This window comes from Staurois parvus, unplaced genomic scaffold (genome assembly GCF_062004578.1).
Source record: "Staurois parvus isolate SC_StPar_1 unplaced genomic scaffold, SC_StPar_1.0 ptg000522l, whole genome shotgun sequence".
NCBI classification, from domain to species: domain Eukaryota; kingdom Metazoa; phylum Chordata; class Amphibia; order Anura; family Ranidae; genus Staurois; species Staurois parvus.
Window position 1 is genome coordinate 968350 of NW_028318318.1, and position 16824 is coordinate 985173.

At 43.0% G+C, this 16824-nt stretch overlaps 1 protein-coding gene across 1 annotated transcript in view; it reads right to left on the reverse strand.

Annotated features, from left to right (window-relative positions):
* The window catches only part of LOC149451756 (growth/differentiation factor 8-like), a 72638-nt gene that overhangs the window by 41072 nt on the left and 14742 nt on the right, over positions 1–16824 (reverse strand). The window contains exon 2 of the mRNA XM_089690208.1: positions 14065–14429. Within this exon, the coding sequence (XP_089546334.1) occupies positions 14065–14429 (365 nt within the window). The remainder of the gene's footprint in view (positions 1–14064; positions 14430–16824) is intronic.

Here is a 16824-nt window from a genome sequence, read left to right on the forward strand (position 1 = left end):
GGACAGGGGGCAGCCCTGTCTCGTCCCTCGCCAAATAGGAAAGGGTTCTGAGTAATACCCAGCGTTTTTAACGGAAGCCAAAGGGGAAGAATACAAGGCTTGCATCCAAGAAAGAATAGAATCCCCAAAACCCCAAGAGACAGCATAAACCGCAGATATTCCCAGGATAGAGAATCAAAGGCTTTATATACAGTGGGGCAAAAAAGTATTTAGTCAGCCACCAATTGTGCAAGTTCTCCCACTTAAAAAGATGAGAGAGGCCTGTAATTGGCATCATAGGTAGACCTCAACTATGATAGACAAAATGAGAAAAAAAATCCAGACAATCACATTGGCTGATTTGGAAAGAATTTATTTGCAAATTATGGTGGAAAATAAGTGTTTGGTCACCTACAAACAAGCAAGATTTCTGGCTCTCACTGACCTGTACCTTCTTCTTTAAGAGGCTCCTCTGTCCTGCATTCATTACCTGTATCAATGGCACCTGTTTGAACTTGTTATCAGTATAAAAGACACCTGTCCACAACCTCAAACAGTCACACTCCAAACTCCACTATGGTGAGCTGTCGAAGAACACCAGAAACAAAATTGTAGACCTGCACCAGGATGGGAAGACTGGATCTGAAATAGGCAAGCAGTTTGGTGTGAACAAATCAACTGTGGGAGCGTCCCGTGCGTGTTTATGGGCTGCGGATGGAAATGACTTCCAACGAGCATCCACAGAGGCCAGTTGAGAATGAAACTCTCCCACTTCCGATTCGCCGCCAGCTGTATAACATGACCCCGCACCGTGGCTTTATGATCCTCCCACAGGGGCACTGCCGAAGAAACAGATCCTGGGTTTTCCGTAAAGTATGTGCTTAAGAAATATTCTATATGTTGGCAGGTAACCTGAGAGGTTAATAGAGAATCATTAATGCGCTAGTGAAAGGGGCGCTGTACTGACCCAGAGAGGGCAAGCAGAAGTACCAGGGGATCATGGTCCGAACAGGGAAAGGAGGGAATAGCTATCCACCTGACCAAGGGAAGCTGCTGGACATGCATGAATATATGGTCAATTCTACAAAAACTGTCATGAGGATTGGAATAGAATGTAAAGTCACGCTCAGTTGGGTGAAGTTCCCTCCAGATGTCCGCCAGCCCTGCCATCCGCAAGAGAGAGCGCATACGTTCTTCTAGCACTAAGTCATGAGAAGGGACCACCCCCCGGGCATAGTGCCTATCCAATGTGGAATCCAAGGTAACATCTGAATCTCCCAAAAGAAGAAGAAGACCCTTGGAGTGTCAGGAAATGATGGTGCAAAGATGAGAAAAGAATTTATGCTGAAAGCGATTGGGTGCATAGTAAGAGACAAAAGTTACCTCCTGGTCCCAGAGGGTACCCTGCAGGATCAAATACCTGCCCGTGGGGTCCTCTATATTCTGAGCACAGGCAAAGGGGAGATTGCGTTTGAAAGCTATCAGTACACCCCGGCGTTTCTCAGGAGCTGAGGTCGTGTAAAAAGTGGGATAATGAGGTGAAAGATACCATGAGGTGGAGGACTGAGAAAACCTGGTCTCCTGTAAACATACCATGTCAATTTGTTACGATCTGAAGTGATGAAAAGCTTTAGCCCGCTTCTGAGGCAAATTGAAGCCTTGAACATTTTGTGAATGTACTTTCAAAAGGGGTGAGGCCATGGCGGCATCAGCACAGCACTCTCAGCAGAAAAAGCATAAGTCAGCCAACAATTTCCACTCCCAGTGGTGGTCGGACCAAATCGGTAACAAGAGATCACAGTAGCAAGGGAACACGGACAAAAGTACGGGGGAGCCAGAGATCAACCAGAAATTTGAGGGAGTGATGGGCTTCCTTATAAAGGCCGTCTGGCACCAAACTGAGCTATTGCGTGCGTAACTATGTGCCAGTACGCATGCGTGTTCCGGCTCGTGTCCGTGCGCCAATGCGCATAGATTTTCGCCAGCGTGCATTTCTGCAGCCATGCAAGGTACTGGCAGGAATTCCAGGTCTCTGAGTACCTCTGCTGTGGACAGAACCCTGACAGTGCCCCCCCCCCCCAAAGGACAGCCTCTGGATGCCCACTTGGGCCATCTTCTCTGGATATTTGGAACAGAACTCTTGGAGAGGTCTGGAGGCATGTACATTGCCCTCTGGTTCCCAGGAGCTTTCTTCAGGTGGATACCCCTTCCATTTGATTAGGTATTGGATTTGTCTCCCCCGCTTCCTGCAGTCCAGGATCAACTCTACCTCATATTCTGCCTCCTCTCCAACTGTTATTGGCGGTGGAGGTGGCTCCACTCTTCCTGGAAATGGATCAGGAACAGCTGGTTTGAGCAGGGAGACATGGAAGACTGGATAGATCCTGTATGATTCAGGAAGAGATCATTCATATGCAACTGGATTTATTTCATGTTTGATTTGAAACGGGCCGATGTACCTTGTTCCCAACTTTCGTGATGGGCAAGGAAGTTTCAGGTTGACTGTTGACAGCCAAACTTTGTCTCCAACCTTTAGAGAAGGGTTTCCTCTCCATTTTCTGTCAAAGTACTTTTTATAGTCTGCCTAAGCTTTTTGTATAGACTCTTGGAGAGCTTGATAATTGTCTTGTACAATGGTGAGTCTGTCTTGTACTGTGGGTACTGAAGCTTCAAGTATGGTGTCTGGTAGGCAGGAAGGGTGGAATCCATAATTGGCCCAGAATGGCGATTGGTTCGTAGCTGAATGGATTGAGTCATCTTGGAAAAAGCTGAGAAATATCGTACTGTAAGTATTGCTCCAGAGTTTGATTTGTTTGCTCCGTTTGCCCATTACTTTGGGGGTGGTGAGCAAATGATAAGCAGAGTTCCACTTTCAGGGCCTTGCAAAGAGCTTTCCAAAACCTGGAGGTAAATTGCACCCCTCGGTCTGAGACAATGTTACTGGGCAGCCCATGTAGCCTAATGATCTCCTTGATGAAGGCATGTGCAGTCTCAGGCACAGATGGAGTACCCATCATTGGCAAGAAGTAGGCCATTTTGGATAGCCGGTCTATCACTACTAGGATGGTAGTAAACCCCTCAGAGGGTGGCAAGTCCACAATGAAGTCCATTGTGATAATTTCCCAGGGGTGATTAGGGATAGGCCAGGGCCTCAATAACCCCCATGCCTTGGTTTTGTCTCCCTTGCTATGCAGACACACTGTGCAAGATTTTACTTAGACTCTGCAGTCCTAACTCAAGTTGGGCCACCAAAAGGATCACTGAATCAGTTCCATCGTTTTACGGGCCCCAAAGTGCCCAGCAAGTTGATGGTCATGGAATGTCCTAAAAACTTGGGATCTTACCTCCTGGGGTACAAAGATCTTATCCTGGTGCCATAGTAAATCATCCTGCCTCCTTAACGAGTCCTGTTCGGGTTCGGAGCATAGTGCAGAGGTCTGTTCGAAAGACAACTTTAGACTGGGTTGGATCAGTAAAAAATTTTGGGCAGACAAGATAGTATTGGGGGGAGAAGGCTCAGCTGAGTCAGGGAACATACAGGATAGAGCATCTGCCTTCCCTTTCTTGGACCCTGGACGATAGGGTATATGGAAGTTGAATCTGGAGAAGTATAGAGCCCATCTAGCCTGCCGAGGTCTTAGGCGCTTTGCGGATCTTAAATATTCCAGATTTTTATGATCTGTGAAGATCATAATTGGGTGGCTAGCTCCTTCCAAGAGGTATCTCCATTTTTCAAAAGCTACTTTGATCGCCAGAAGTTCCCTGTCACCCACATCATAGTGTCTTTCAGCTTGGCTCAGTTTCCTAGAGCAGAAGGCTACTGGATGAAGCAGAGCCTTTGGGCCCTGGCGTTGACAGAGCATGGCTCCTGTAGCAACCTAAGATGCGTCCACCTCCAGGATGAAGTGAAGTGCTGGTTCCGGATGTTGTAACACAGGAGCAGAGGTGAATCGAGCTTTTAATTGCTCAAATGCTATTTGTGCTTCCTGGCTCCAGAGGAAACATGTATGCTGGCGAGTGAGTTGGGTAATAGGGGCAATGATGGTTGAAAAATCTTTGATACACTTTCGATAGAAGTTGGAAAAGCCTACAAATCTTTGGACCCCTTTCCTGTCAGAAGGTGCAGGCCAATCCAAAATTGCAGAGACTTTCTGAGGGTCCATGGAGATCTTTTCAGTGGAGATTATGAGCCCCAAGAACTGGATAGACTGCTTCTCAAACTTGCACTTCTCTGCCTTTGCCTACAAGCCATGCATCCTCAGAGTAGTCTTTTTTAACATGGTCTCGGTAGAGTTCAAGTGAGGCAGAGAAAATCAGAATATCATCCAAGTAGATGACCAAGAAAAGATCAAGGTATTCCCTGAAAATATAATTTACAAAGTGTTGAAACATTGCCGGAGCATTGCATAGTCCAAACGGCATCACAAGGTACTCAAATTGTCCAAAGTATGTTCTGAAGGCGGTTTTCCACTCATCGCCTTCCCTAATGTGGACTAAATTGTAGGCCCCCCGTAAGTAACTCGGGAACAAGAGGAAGTGGATACCGATTCTTGATGGTAATTCTGTTGAGTTCTCTGTAATCAATGCAAGGTCTGAGAGACTGACCTTTTTTTTTCAACAAAGAAAATACCTGCCCCAGCATGTGAGGAAGGGGGGAGGATGAATCCTTTGGCTAAATTCTCATCTATGTATTGCCAGAGGGCTTCCAGCTCAAGTTCAGACAATGGGAAAATCCACCTAACAGGTATTTCTGCCCCTGGAAGCAATTCAATGGGCAGTCATAAGATCGATGAGGTGGCAATGTCAAATACATCAAGAAAGTTATGGTAGGTAGGGGGAACAGATTGACTGGCATCTGATGTAGGTTGAACAGAGAGGCACACGGGAACATTGGTGGGTGTGGAGGCGCCATAGTGCTGAAGGCAGTAGCTAGATGGAAAGGTGACTTCTCTTTTGGGCCAGTTGATTTGTGGGTTGTGAGCTTGCAACCAAGGTATTCCTAGAATGGCTGGAAACATGAGGGACCTGATGACATCAAAACATGTGAACTCAAGGTGTACGGAGTCAGTTGTTGATAGGATGGGGATGGTTTCCTGGGTAACAGGTCCTGAGCTAGGAGTAGTGCCATCAGCTAGTAGTACATCAAGTCTTTGTTTCTTTAAATGAAGAGGAATACATAAGTCCTTGGCAAGGTTGATGTCCAAGAAACAGCTACAGGCTCCCGAGTCAACGATTGCCCACAGCTTGACTTCCCTTCTAGTCACCTGCAATGATATGGGGAAAATGACATGGGCGGTTAAAGTTCCGGATAACTGGATATACAAAGCATGGGGCTGGCTGGACTTACTTGGTCGCACTGGGCAGTTGCGCAAGAAGTGGCCCATGGCCCCACATAGATTGCCTTGTCGTCTGCATAGCCTTTCTTCTGGAGTTAGAGCAGGTCAGAGAAGACCAATTTGCATTGGTTCAACTTCAGAAGTGTTGGTGGGCTGAGGAACAGGGGCAGGAGCCGTTGGTCCTGGAATTTTTGCAGAACCCATGTGGGTCGGAAAGTCTGGGTACGTTCAGAAAGTCTTTCCCATAGTCGTTGATACAACTGGGTAGAGAGCTGAATAACATTCTCCAGGGAGGAGGGAACTTCAACCCCGGCTAACTCATCCTTGAGGGATTCGGACAGGCCTAGATGGAACTGGTAATTTTATCGGTTGGAACCGATATCAGCTGACCATTTGTGGAATTCCACAATGTAATCCTCCACAGGCCATCAGCCTTGTTGTAGAGCATGAAGGGCGGATTCAGCAGTGGAGTTCCTCTAGGGATCATCATAGAGGGCAGCCATGGCTTTGAAAAATGTGGTCACAGAGTTAAGTGCTGGGTTCTTTTGTTCCAGTAGGCTGTGTGCCCATGATTGAGGTTCATCAGCCAAAAGGGAGATAATGAACCCCACTTTGACAGCCTCAAGTGTAAAAGTCCTTGGTTGCAGAGCAAAGTAAAGTTCACATTCATTTTTAAAGGCCCTGAATTTACATTGGTTCCCTGAGAATCATTCAGGAGTGGGGACCCTGGGCTCTGGGGGCGGTAGCACCACAGCAGGTGTAGCAGCAGGAGGCGAACTGGCAGGTGCAGCTATAGGGGTAGAACTAGCAGAAGTATTCTGGTCTGCAGAAGTCACAGAAGTAGTGAGGGAGTGGAGATATCCTTCCAGCTGAAAGTATCCTTCCTGCAGATCTTTTACTGCTTGTGTGAAAGCCGTCATCTGTTGACACAGGGCCTCTAATGCGGAAGTGCCTCTCTCGGCCTCAGACATAATGGCTGGTTGATACTATCAAGTACCTGGTGTTAGAGGCCAATGGAGAGACGGCTTCCCTTGTGGCTAAGTTCCAGACTCCCCTGGATATGGGACAGAAGGAGTCAGGCCCAAAGTAGCATGGGTCGCCTGTAGGAGTGCTTATCAGAGATACACCCAGGAGCACAGTTGATGCACTGGAATGGTGTCTGCAGACAGGTGGCACCCATGAGAGGTATGCAGACCTTCAGGAAAGCAGAGGACCACAGAGTAGTCAGTTCAAAGCCAAGGTTAGATGCCAGGTGGAGATTGGAGCAGACATAGTCAATAGGATAGCCAGGGTCATACACAGGAGAGAGAGTGAGAATATCTATTAGCCAAGCCGAGGTCAGATCAGGAGAGCAGGTGAGAATATCCGTTAGCCAAGCCGACATCAGATCAGGAGTCAGGCAGAGAAGACAGGTCCAGGAACAAGCCAAATCAGTAACAGGAGATCACAGCAGCTAGGGAACACAGACAAAGGTACTGGGGAGCAAGAGATCAACCAGCAATTTGAGGGAGTGATGGGCTTCCTTATAAAGGCCGTCTGGCACCAAACTGAGCTAATGCATGCGTAACTATGTGCCAGTGTGCATGCTTGTTTCCAGCTCACGTCCGTGCGCCAATGCGCATAGATTTCTGCGACCAAGCAAGGTACTGGCAGGAATGCCATGTCTCTGAGTACCTCTGCTGTGGTCAGAGCCCTTAGGAGGCAAAAAGGCAATAAACCCAATATAACGGGGTACCAAAAAAAAAAAGAGTCCCAGAAATGAGGACATACGCGAAGACCTCCCCATTGGAGATCCAGCTAAACTTGAGGGCCAACTCCCTCCAGGAGGACGATTACAGGCTGCTGTGGTACCCCACAACACAGCCCAAGTGGTCCCCCACCAACCTCCCAGTAGGACTGACACCCAACCCAGCCCACCCGGCCCAACCTCCCACCCCAGAGCCCGAGGGAACCATCAGCCCATTCCACCAAAGAGAACCCGAACAACATCACCCAGACCTGTGGTAGGCCTCAACAGCAAAAAGTCACAATCCTCAAGTCCAGGAGGTGACACCCCCCCCCCACTCAAGGATGGAACCCAAGGGAACAGGCCAGATCAGGCCCAACCTGGAAAAGGTCCAAGATACAGCTTCAGCCCGGAGAAGAGCAGGATGGACTTGATCGTAGAGGGGTCTGGGGGAGGGCCCTCTTTCTGTTGGATGACCTCTCCCTGAGGCTGTCCAGAGGAAGCATCCTCACAGGGGATCCAGATGAATGAGTTGGGCTCTGAGTAGCGCCTCCCAGCAAAAAAAGGTGTAAAGATTCCAGGAAAGAGTGGGCCTCCTCCGGCATGGCAACAGAGTGGCTGCAGCCCTGGTAGTTGAAGGTGAGGCAAAACAGAAAGCCCCATTCGTATTCAATTCTGCAGTTCACCAGGACTGAAGTGAAGCGCTTCAACTGGTGGCGCTTCTGAAGAGTGGTCTGGGAGAGGTCCGCGAAGAGCTGGTAGCGATGCCCCTGGAATCTGAGGTCTGGGTTGTTTCTGGCCGCCAAGAAGATAGTTATCCTTAGTGCGATAGTAAGTGAACTAGATGATAATGTCCCTCGGGGGCCCATCCGGTCATCTGGGGCCCAATGCACGGTGTATGCGGTCAAATTTGAGCCGGTCAATGGGAATGGCAGGCGTCGGTTCCTAAAACAGAGCAGTAGCGGTTGAGGTGAGATCTGTGACAGTTTCTGGCATACCCCCTAATCGCAAATTGCCACTGCGGGAACGGTTTTCAAAATCCTCAAGCCGGAGCAGCGTGTCCGCCAATTCACACAGATCCTGTTCATGACTTTCAATGACCGTGCCCGCAGCGTCCATTTTATTTTCAAGATCGTTCGTCCAATTGCCCAACTCCCGAATTTCTCGCAAAAGACAGTCGGCCAGCTTGGAAGTAGCGGTGAATAATTCTGACTGCTGCATGGACTTGAAGCGGAGCAGGAGCTCAGCATCCCTCAGTGCTTTAGTGGGAGACTGCAGGGATGCCTCTGATGCCTAGTCGTCATCACCGCCGGGATTCTGCCTACCCGTGGTTAGAGGTGGCGGGGGACCTGAAATTGAGTCCGGGGCTTCAGTTGCGGCCTCTGGCGGGAGACCCAAACTCGAGGCCGGGTCTTTGGATGCGGCCTCCGGCGGCAGACCCAAAATCGAGGCCTGGGCTTCAGACGTGGCCTCCGGCGGGTAGGTTGCAAATTTTGGAGCTGTCCGACGGGCGCGGGCGGCTGCTAATTTCTTGCCTATTGGGGCAGCGGGGGACAGGGGGCTAGGAGGGGCTGGAGGGAAAACAGGTAACCCCCCCGAGGGCTGGAAAATCGGCCAATGTGTCCTGCAACCGAAGAGCAGGCTTGGATGCTACAGACACATCTTTTTTGGGGTGCCGTTTGGGATGGGATACCAGGAATGGCATTGGGAAAATGCCTCTCATACAGTCAGCTCACTGCATCTCTTGTTGGGGGTTTGGAGGACAGCACCTTCTGGATACAAAAGGGCTGTGATTATCTCTTTCTGGAATTTTAGGAAGGATGCACTTCATCCAGGTGCTTTGTAAAGCACAAAAGCATTATATATAGCCAATTGAAATAAATAAACACTTTTTTGTACCAGCATCTGGCTTTTTGGGAAACTAAGTACGGCTTTTTCATCTGGTCGTCCACCCCTCCAATGTTAAGGTTATAGTCGTAGACACAGAGGGGCTTCCCTAATTTTCAAGCAGGCTTTTTCCCTCTTTCTAAGATGGGTATTTACAAGCCATTGGATGAAGCCCTGGCGATTAGGTCGCACGTTGCCACATGCGCCAATTCCAAGATTGTCTAAATGTCTAAATAGTGGCACGCTTGTATATAAATTGTCCATGTATAAGAGGGCTCCACCTAACGATCTTTTCCCTCATAAATCTGAAAATTACATGTATAGCCTGTTGCCCTTTCACAGGTCTTATACATTTTAACCCCACATCTGGCCTGTTTGCTGTGGAGACACGGAATTAGGTGTGACACCCGCTTTTTTTGGCCCTCTTGTCCTGACCAACCTGGTCTCTGCCTCAAGAACTGCTTCTGTTGCTAGTGGACTATAGGATACAGCATGGCACAGTCTAGGGCACATACTGTATGTGCAGAGGGTCTAGAAAGATGTTAGGTAGTCAGGAAACCGGCTATCACATTTTGAGAGAGCCTACCATCTAGTTAAAAGTTAAAAAAAGTTAAAAAGAAATAAAAAAGTAAAAAAAAACTATTAAAAAAGCAAAAATAGTTGACACAGTTGTTGTCAAGTTACTGTATTATTGTTACGGTTTTACTATTACTGTTTTATTGATAACATTGCTGTTTTCTTTGCAGGAAAGCCATGCAGCTGCAGCACCGATCTGTTTATTCTGACAGCAACAGGGTCTTGCTCTAGAATATACATAAGTGTGTGCAGCGCTGTTGGATGAGATTTTTCATCCGCAGCATATATGCCCAAACAAGGGGGTCTGGCATGGCCAGTGGGTGGATGGCCCCTATGCTTTGGCATATATTTTAAAAAAAAATTTGGGCAGAGTTTTCTTCATCCACATTGATTGATGTAAGGAATCTATTAGGTTCTTTTTTTTTTTTTCATTCAGCCCACAGCTCATGGGGGCCCACCACTAGAAGTGGGTTGATGTAGTGTTGTATATTCTAATGGTGGGCATACCAGACACTTTTTCTGGCAGAGATTTCTTCTCTTTTTTTCATTTAGCCCACAAGCTGCATATTAAAATGAACCCAACAAGGATCAGTGACGTACTGGTACATCACTGGACTTTGAATGGTTATACCAGGATGATGCCTGCAGCTACAGGCATCAGCCTGATATTGTTTTTTTCAGCCAGTGATCGGCTTTCATGAAAAAGCAAACCTAGTGGCTAATTAGCTTCAGGATTGCTTTTACAAGCAGCAAGAGAAGATGCCCCCCCTTCCCCACTGCCTTCCACGGCTTTCTTGGGCAGTCCCGTGCCATTGATGGAACCTGAGAATGCAGCTGATGTTTCTGCCAGCTGACCATAGAGCTGATTGGAGACTGGAATGGTACCAATCATCTCTTTAGTCTAAAAAGTTACAAGCATTTCATCACTTCAGTTTCGTAGGATTTAAACAGTACAATTTTTAAATTGGGAAAGCATCTGATCACACCAATCTTGGAGAGGTCAGATGATGTAAGGGCAGAGGAGATATCTAGAATCTAATAGACCCCAGATACCACATGTGAGAGACTTTTTGGCAGTCTAGCTGCGTACAGGACCCCAAAATCCAATAAGCACCCTTAGGCATTTAAAGGGCTTTATTTCCTCATTACACTTCCTGACTACCTATCACAGTTTCAGAGGCCCTGAAATGCCAGAATAGTACAAAATCCCCCAAATGACTCCTTTTTTGGAAAGTTGACACCCCAAGGAATTTGATAAGAAGCATGGTGAGTGTGTTGTAGATCTCGTTTGTTGCCACAAGTTTTTGGAAAATGAAGAAAGAAAACAAACACATTTTTTCTTTTTTTCTCTTTTTCAAAACCTTGTGAGAAAAAATGAGATCTGCAAAATACTAACTATGCCTCTTTTTAAATTCCTTGGGGTGTCTACTTTCCAAAAAGGGGTTCATGGGGTACTATTCCTCCCACTGACACCAACAATGGGGCACTATTAATCCCACTGAAATCAGTTATGGGGCACTATTCCCCCCACTGACACCAATGATCGGGCACTATTCCTTCCACTGACACCAATTATGGGATACTATTCCTCCCACTGACACCAATTATGTAATTTTTTACTCCCATTTAGTAAACCAAGCCCATGGCATTTGCTACTCCCACTGACCACAGTCCGGCCCCCGTAAAGACTGAAGGGCAGTAAACTGGCCCTTTGTTTCAAAAGTTTGGAGACCCCTGATCTATACCATAGTTTGTAGATGTTATAACTTTCACACAAACCAATTAATATACACTTATTGGGATTTTTTTTTTACCAAAGACATATAGCAAAATACATTTTGGCCTAAATTTATGGCGAAATTTGAGTTTATAGGATTTTTTTAATAACAGAAATGAGAAGATATATTGTTTTTTTTTTCAAAATTTTTTGTCTTTTTTGTTTACAGTGCAAAAAATAAAAAAAAAACATACCCATACCACCAAAAGAAAGCTTTATTTGTGTGAAAAAAGGAGATACATTTCGTTTGAGTACAGCAGTGCATTTATCAAAAAATGGCCTAGTCAGGAAGGGGGGTCAATCCTCTGTAGGGCAAGTGGTTAATACAGGAGGTCTGCTACTGGCCAGATCACCAGGTGAAAACAGAGGGGAAAATAGCCTAAAAAAGAAAACTAAGGCAGCCAGCATATGTAATGATTAATAAGCTGCAATATACACTTAAATACCAGAAACTTTCACCCCCTTCCTGCTCAGACCAATTTCCAGCTGTCAAGCTGTCACAATTTGACAATTGCTCGTTCATCATTGTACCCAAATTACATTTTTATCATTTGTTTCCACAAAAATTAAGCTTTCTTTTGGGGGTATTTAATCCCCATTCGGTTTTTGTTTATCTTTTGACAAATAAACAAAAAAAAGACCAACAAATTTTATAAAACAAAATGTATTTTTCTTTGTTTCTGTTATAAAATGTTGAAAATAAATAATATTTCTTCGTAAATTTAGGCCAAAATGTATACTGCTACGTTTCTTTGGTGAAAATAACCCTAATCAATGTATTTTATTTAGTCTGTAGACAAGCTATAGAGTTCACAAACTATGGTATATATATCTGAAAATTGATCAGTCCTGATGTAATGACGGCCTATTTCATTTCTTGGGGTCAAAAAATGCCAGGACAGTACAAATACTCCCTAGATGACCCCTTTTTGGAAAGTAGATAGAAAGTAGATAATCTAAGTTGTTTAGTATGAGACATGGTTTTAGAGGTTGTAATTTTTGGTCACAATGTTTTTAAATGAAGAAATTAAAAGTAATGTTTTCACAATTTTTTAAATACTGTCACCAGTGCCGTACAGAGTCATCATATAACTGGTGTGTCAGTGATCATGACAGTATATTAAAAAAAAAACAATTTTAATATATTTTTTTCATTTTTTATATTTTTTCTTTTTTATTAAATTTTTTCTTTTTTTTACAATGTTTTTTTACATACTGCGACCAGAGCAATATATTGTTACCATAGTAACACTGTACTACTCTAGGGAGGTGATCAGAATTTTTTATTTTTTTTACACACTATGATTACTTGATAATGATAATCACTGTTAAAAGCAACCATTTTTTCTGAATGAAATCAATTTATTCAATGTGTACTATTGTGATTGGCCCTTTCTGTATCATGTGATCACTGTAGCCAATCACAGATATCAACACAATAGTACACAAAGAATGGTATGAATGGAAGCCATCCATTGTCAAGTATACAACTGCCATGTGATCTGCTGTGACTGGTCACAGCAATCGCATGGTACCGACAGCAGCCCAATACACTGATTGGTGAGAGATCATGGGAGGATGGCATATGATGTCCACCCAGGATAACTGCGCTCCCACTTGGCCATCATTTGTCTATAGGCCAGGTGGGAAGCAGATATATTACATTTTTAGTTTTGGGTTTAATATCACTTTTTGTAATTGATACACGTATTAAAGTAAGAGCAAAAGTTTATCTTTCATTTGAAAAAAAGAATAATAGTTGTTTTTTGGTGAAAAAAGCTGATAGTTGCATGCACCCATGACAGTGTTATTTACTTTTGTATACCCTTACTGTATATACCAACCCACTTTTGTTAGACAGCTTGGTCCACATATTGCCTTATGATGTATATATTATTCCTTGCACAATGAAAGGTATGCCAATTACAGTTTTTAAAAATATTTACATATATTATAGCATTGTAATTTAATAAAATATAAAAAATTGTTATCAAAATGCCTGGGAAACTGCTGAATGACAGAAATAATTTGGATGCCAAATGTTTTACATTTTCTAAATACAGTATATTCATATAGTCATTGATTCAAGAACTGAAGCACAAAAAGAACAACATAGCAATGTAAAATAGAAAGAAAAGACAGCTCAGTTGTCCAAGCAATGATCTGAGATGCTTTCTCGCCTTTTTAAGACATAAGATGCATGAATGTCATTCGTGGTGACATTGAAGCAGTTGATTTGCATGGTCTACTCTTTATGCAATCAAATTGAGCGATATTTTAACTAGTGCAAAAACTATTGTTTGGCCTGTAAGCCATGATGAAAGTCTTAAACTGGCTAAAATGCATTTATACACATTAAAAACACAGAGCTTGCTTAAATATTTTGCAATAATATGACATTATAGGCCTAATCTATACAAAAGTGAAGTTTCACTTCTGAGGAGACATTTTTGGTCTGTGGAGCTCTCTAATACTCTGATGGTTACAAATACCTTTCATATAATGTGCCTTTGCATGCATGCATGGTATTTTACATTATGAAGAATCCATTTTGGGAGGTGTCACCATATCATTAGACTATTTCATGGCTGTGGCAAAATATAAAAAATGAGATTCTGATGGAAATATCTCTCCAATAAAATCTTCATGAGATAAGAAATCAATATTTCATTCATCATTGCAAACATGCAAAACTACAACATAAATTTTACAAAGAGTTAGCCGTTAATGGTAATCTCTGTGAATTAATTTTAAAAGAGTGTTAAGTGCAATATAAAACCTACCAGGCCATTTTCATTGTTGGTAACGACTAGGTCTTCTCCATTTCCAACCAATGCTTTAATTTCAATGCCTAAGTTGGTTTCAGGTTGCTTCAGCCAGTTTTGCAGAACAGTTTTCACATCAAAGCTTTGCCAAGTTCCAAGTCCTGGATTCATGTCAAGTTTTAATGTTCGAATTCCAATGTGTCTTGTACCATCTTTCAAGGGTTTAATGAGTCTCAGGATTTGCACCACAACTGTTGCAGGCATTTGGACAGGCTTTAGATGTATCCATAATTGTGCCTTGGATATTTTAGCTGACTGAATTTCAGAGTTCAGTTTAAAATAACAGCATTTTTTTGTTTTGGATGATTCATGGTCCAAATCATCTAATAAGTAAAGCAAACAATAGTGTTCATGACTTTCTGGATTGCTAAACTAAGACAAGATATATAAAGAAAGGAAACTTACAGACTATTTCCTGACCCTAGATATTCACATGTCATAATCAAATTGCTTTTGCAATTTAAGAAAAAAAACAAAATGTGCTATCCTGAACTATAATACGTTTCTGTATGTTGTAATACAGCTTTTCCCCAAGCTGTATGTTTTATGTAAGTGACTCCAGCATGTTAAACAGTGACCTTCTTGGATAGTGTGGATTTATTTATGTTCTACTTGTATACTAAAGAGAATATGCTGTATATGACTACCAATTGTTCACCATTTAGGGGCAAATCATTGTACATTTTTCTTAGCTGATTTAATGTTACTTTAGACAAATATAGTAAATAATGTTGATGTAACATAAAGATGCTGGCCGGGATCATGACGCAACATTCACACTAAGTCCCAAATACATTCAATCACATGATTGTAATGCAACAGTGCAATTGAGGATTTAGTCGCTAATTCCAGTTGGTAACACAGATCATATACAGTATACAAACTGCAAAAAGATAATATAGGAAATGCAAAAGAGTTATTACTATGTTACAAAAGTGCAAACATTTTTAACATTGCTTTATTACATTTTCAGGTGCTATCTATCTATCTATCTATCTATCTATCTGTCTATCACATTATAGATCCATTGATTACACAAATATTTGTCCTTCTATTACAAATTCCAATAAAATAGTTTTGTCCTAACTATAATTGGTAGTGAAAGTGAGAGGAGATAGGAAACTGGATCATTTCCAGCGCTGGCTTGTACATCAAGTTACCTGTTTCTAAGAACCACAAGCAGTTCTGTACATAAGGAAACTGTCTTTGAGCACACAACTTTCTACTGCAGCTGCTGCTGCCTATCTTGGCTATAAAATCATAAAGAGTTATTGCCATAAAGTTATGTAAGTGCAAAAATTGCTTCGGCATATTTTGGTACATGATCAGTATGTTTTAAATACTTTGAATAGAGAAGCATTAGCACTTACATTTGTATAATATATAAGCAGCTGCCCTTCTTGCCAACTTTTCAGCTAAATGCCATTTCCTGGCAGAATGTTATTCAACAAGATATGATTTAAAGCTACTTCCCTTTTTGCTGTTCTTAGATCAGTACTTAGATCACTGCTGTGTATTAAAAATATTTATTTATTTCCAGTATTTTTTTTATAGCTGAATAGGTTGGTAGATAGGCAAACTCGCCAAGGGTGATTTTTCTAGATATTGTTCAAACATATTATGAAAAAAGAGGCAAGCATCATATTTAAACAAGTATAAACAAAAAACTCTGTTATATTGTGGATAGCTTTTATATACCGTGCAAAATGTGCAATTGTAACTTTTAAATGTTTATTCTGTATAAGCACATTTTACACAAATAGTGTTTTAGAAACATTTTGACTTTAGGTATATTCCAAGTACTACACTAAACACATTCATGTTAGTATACAAAGTTGTAAGTATAGCTATAGCAAACCATGTGATTGCTGTGGGACCAAGGAAAATGGGGGGCCAGATATGTCTGGTTGCACACTGAATTATGCATGTAGCAGCTGCATTTGATAATACATTTGGATACAAAGAATGTGAATCTAGTTTAAAAACATCTATACAATTGCTATGAAATCAGTCGATATGGTCAACTGACTGAAAGAGAAAAAAGGACATTGTAGAGGATTGTGACCCAGAATAAGCAAACAACTGCTGCAAAAGTGACTGCAGAGCTCAATCTCAGTCTAAGACTGAGCTTTGCAGTCATTTTTGCATCAGTTGTTTTCTTTTAAGCAGTTACAGCAAACAGTTTTTTTTTTGGGGGGGGATAAAGGTTTTACATAAGTAAAAGCTAAGCATTGCCAACACCCCTGTGAGTGGCAAGTTGCTCTTTTCAACACTATAACTGATATATTTGCAGGAGAGCTTGTTCTGCTGAAAAACAGCAGACTTACTGGCTGGATCACTGGATGAATATTCTCAGTTGTACTCCTGTCAATAGATAGTGGAGAAAACGTTAGATAGGGTCAGCTGGGAATTTATGAAAATTACCTTGAAAGATTTAGGCCTGGGGCCTAAAGTAAAGGGGAGGTATCAGCTTTATATAGTCATCCCATTGTCAAGGTCCTACCTTTTCCCTGTGGTTATGTTACTTCATGTGCTGGTGTCCATCTTGGATTCTGCTGTGCATGATGGGAGCCCTTTTATGCCTTCAGGTTTCTGTGGTCCATCCTCCAGAGGGGTGTGGCTGATGACATATAAGCCTGTGGCCCGCACATGCTCTTTGCACTTGTGTCTTGTGTCTTTGTGTTGCTGTTACTCTGTTCTGACTCTCGTGACTCTCCT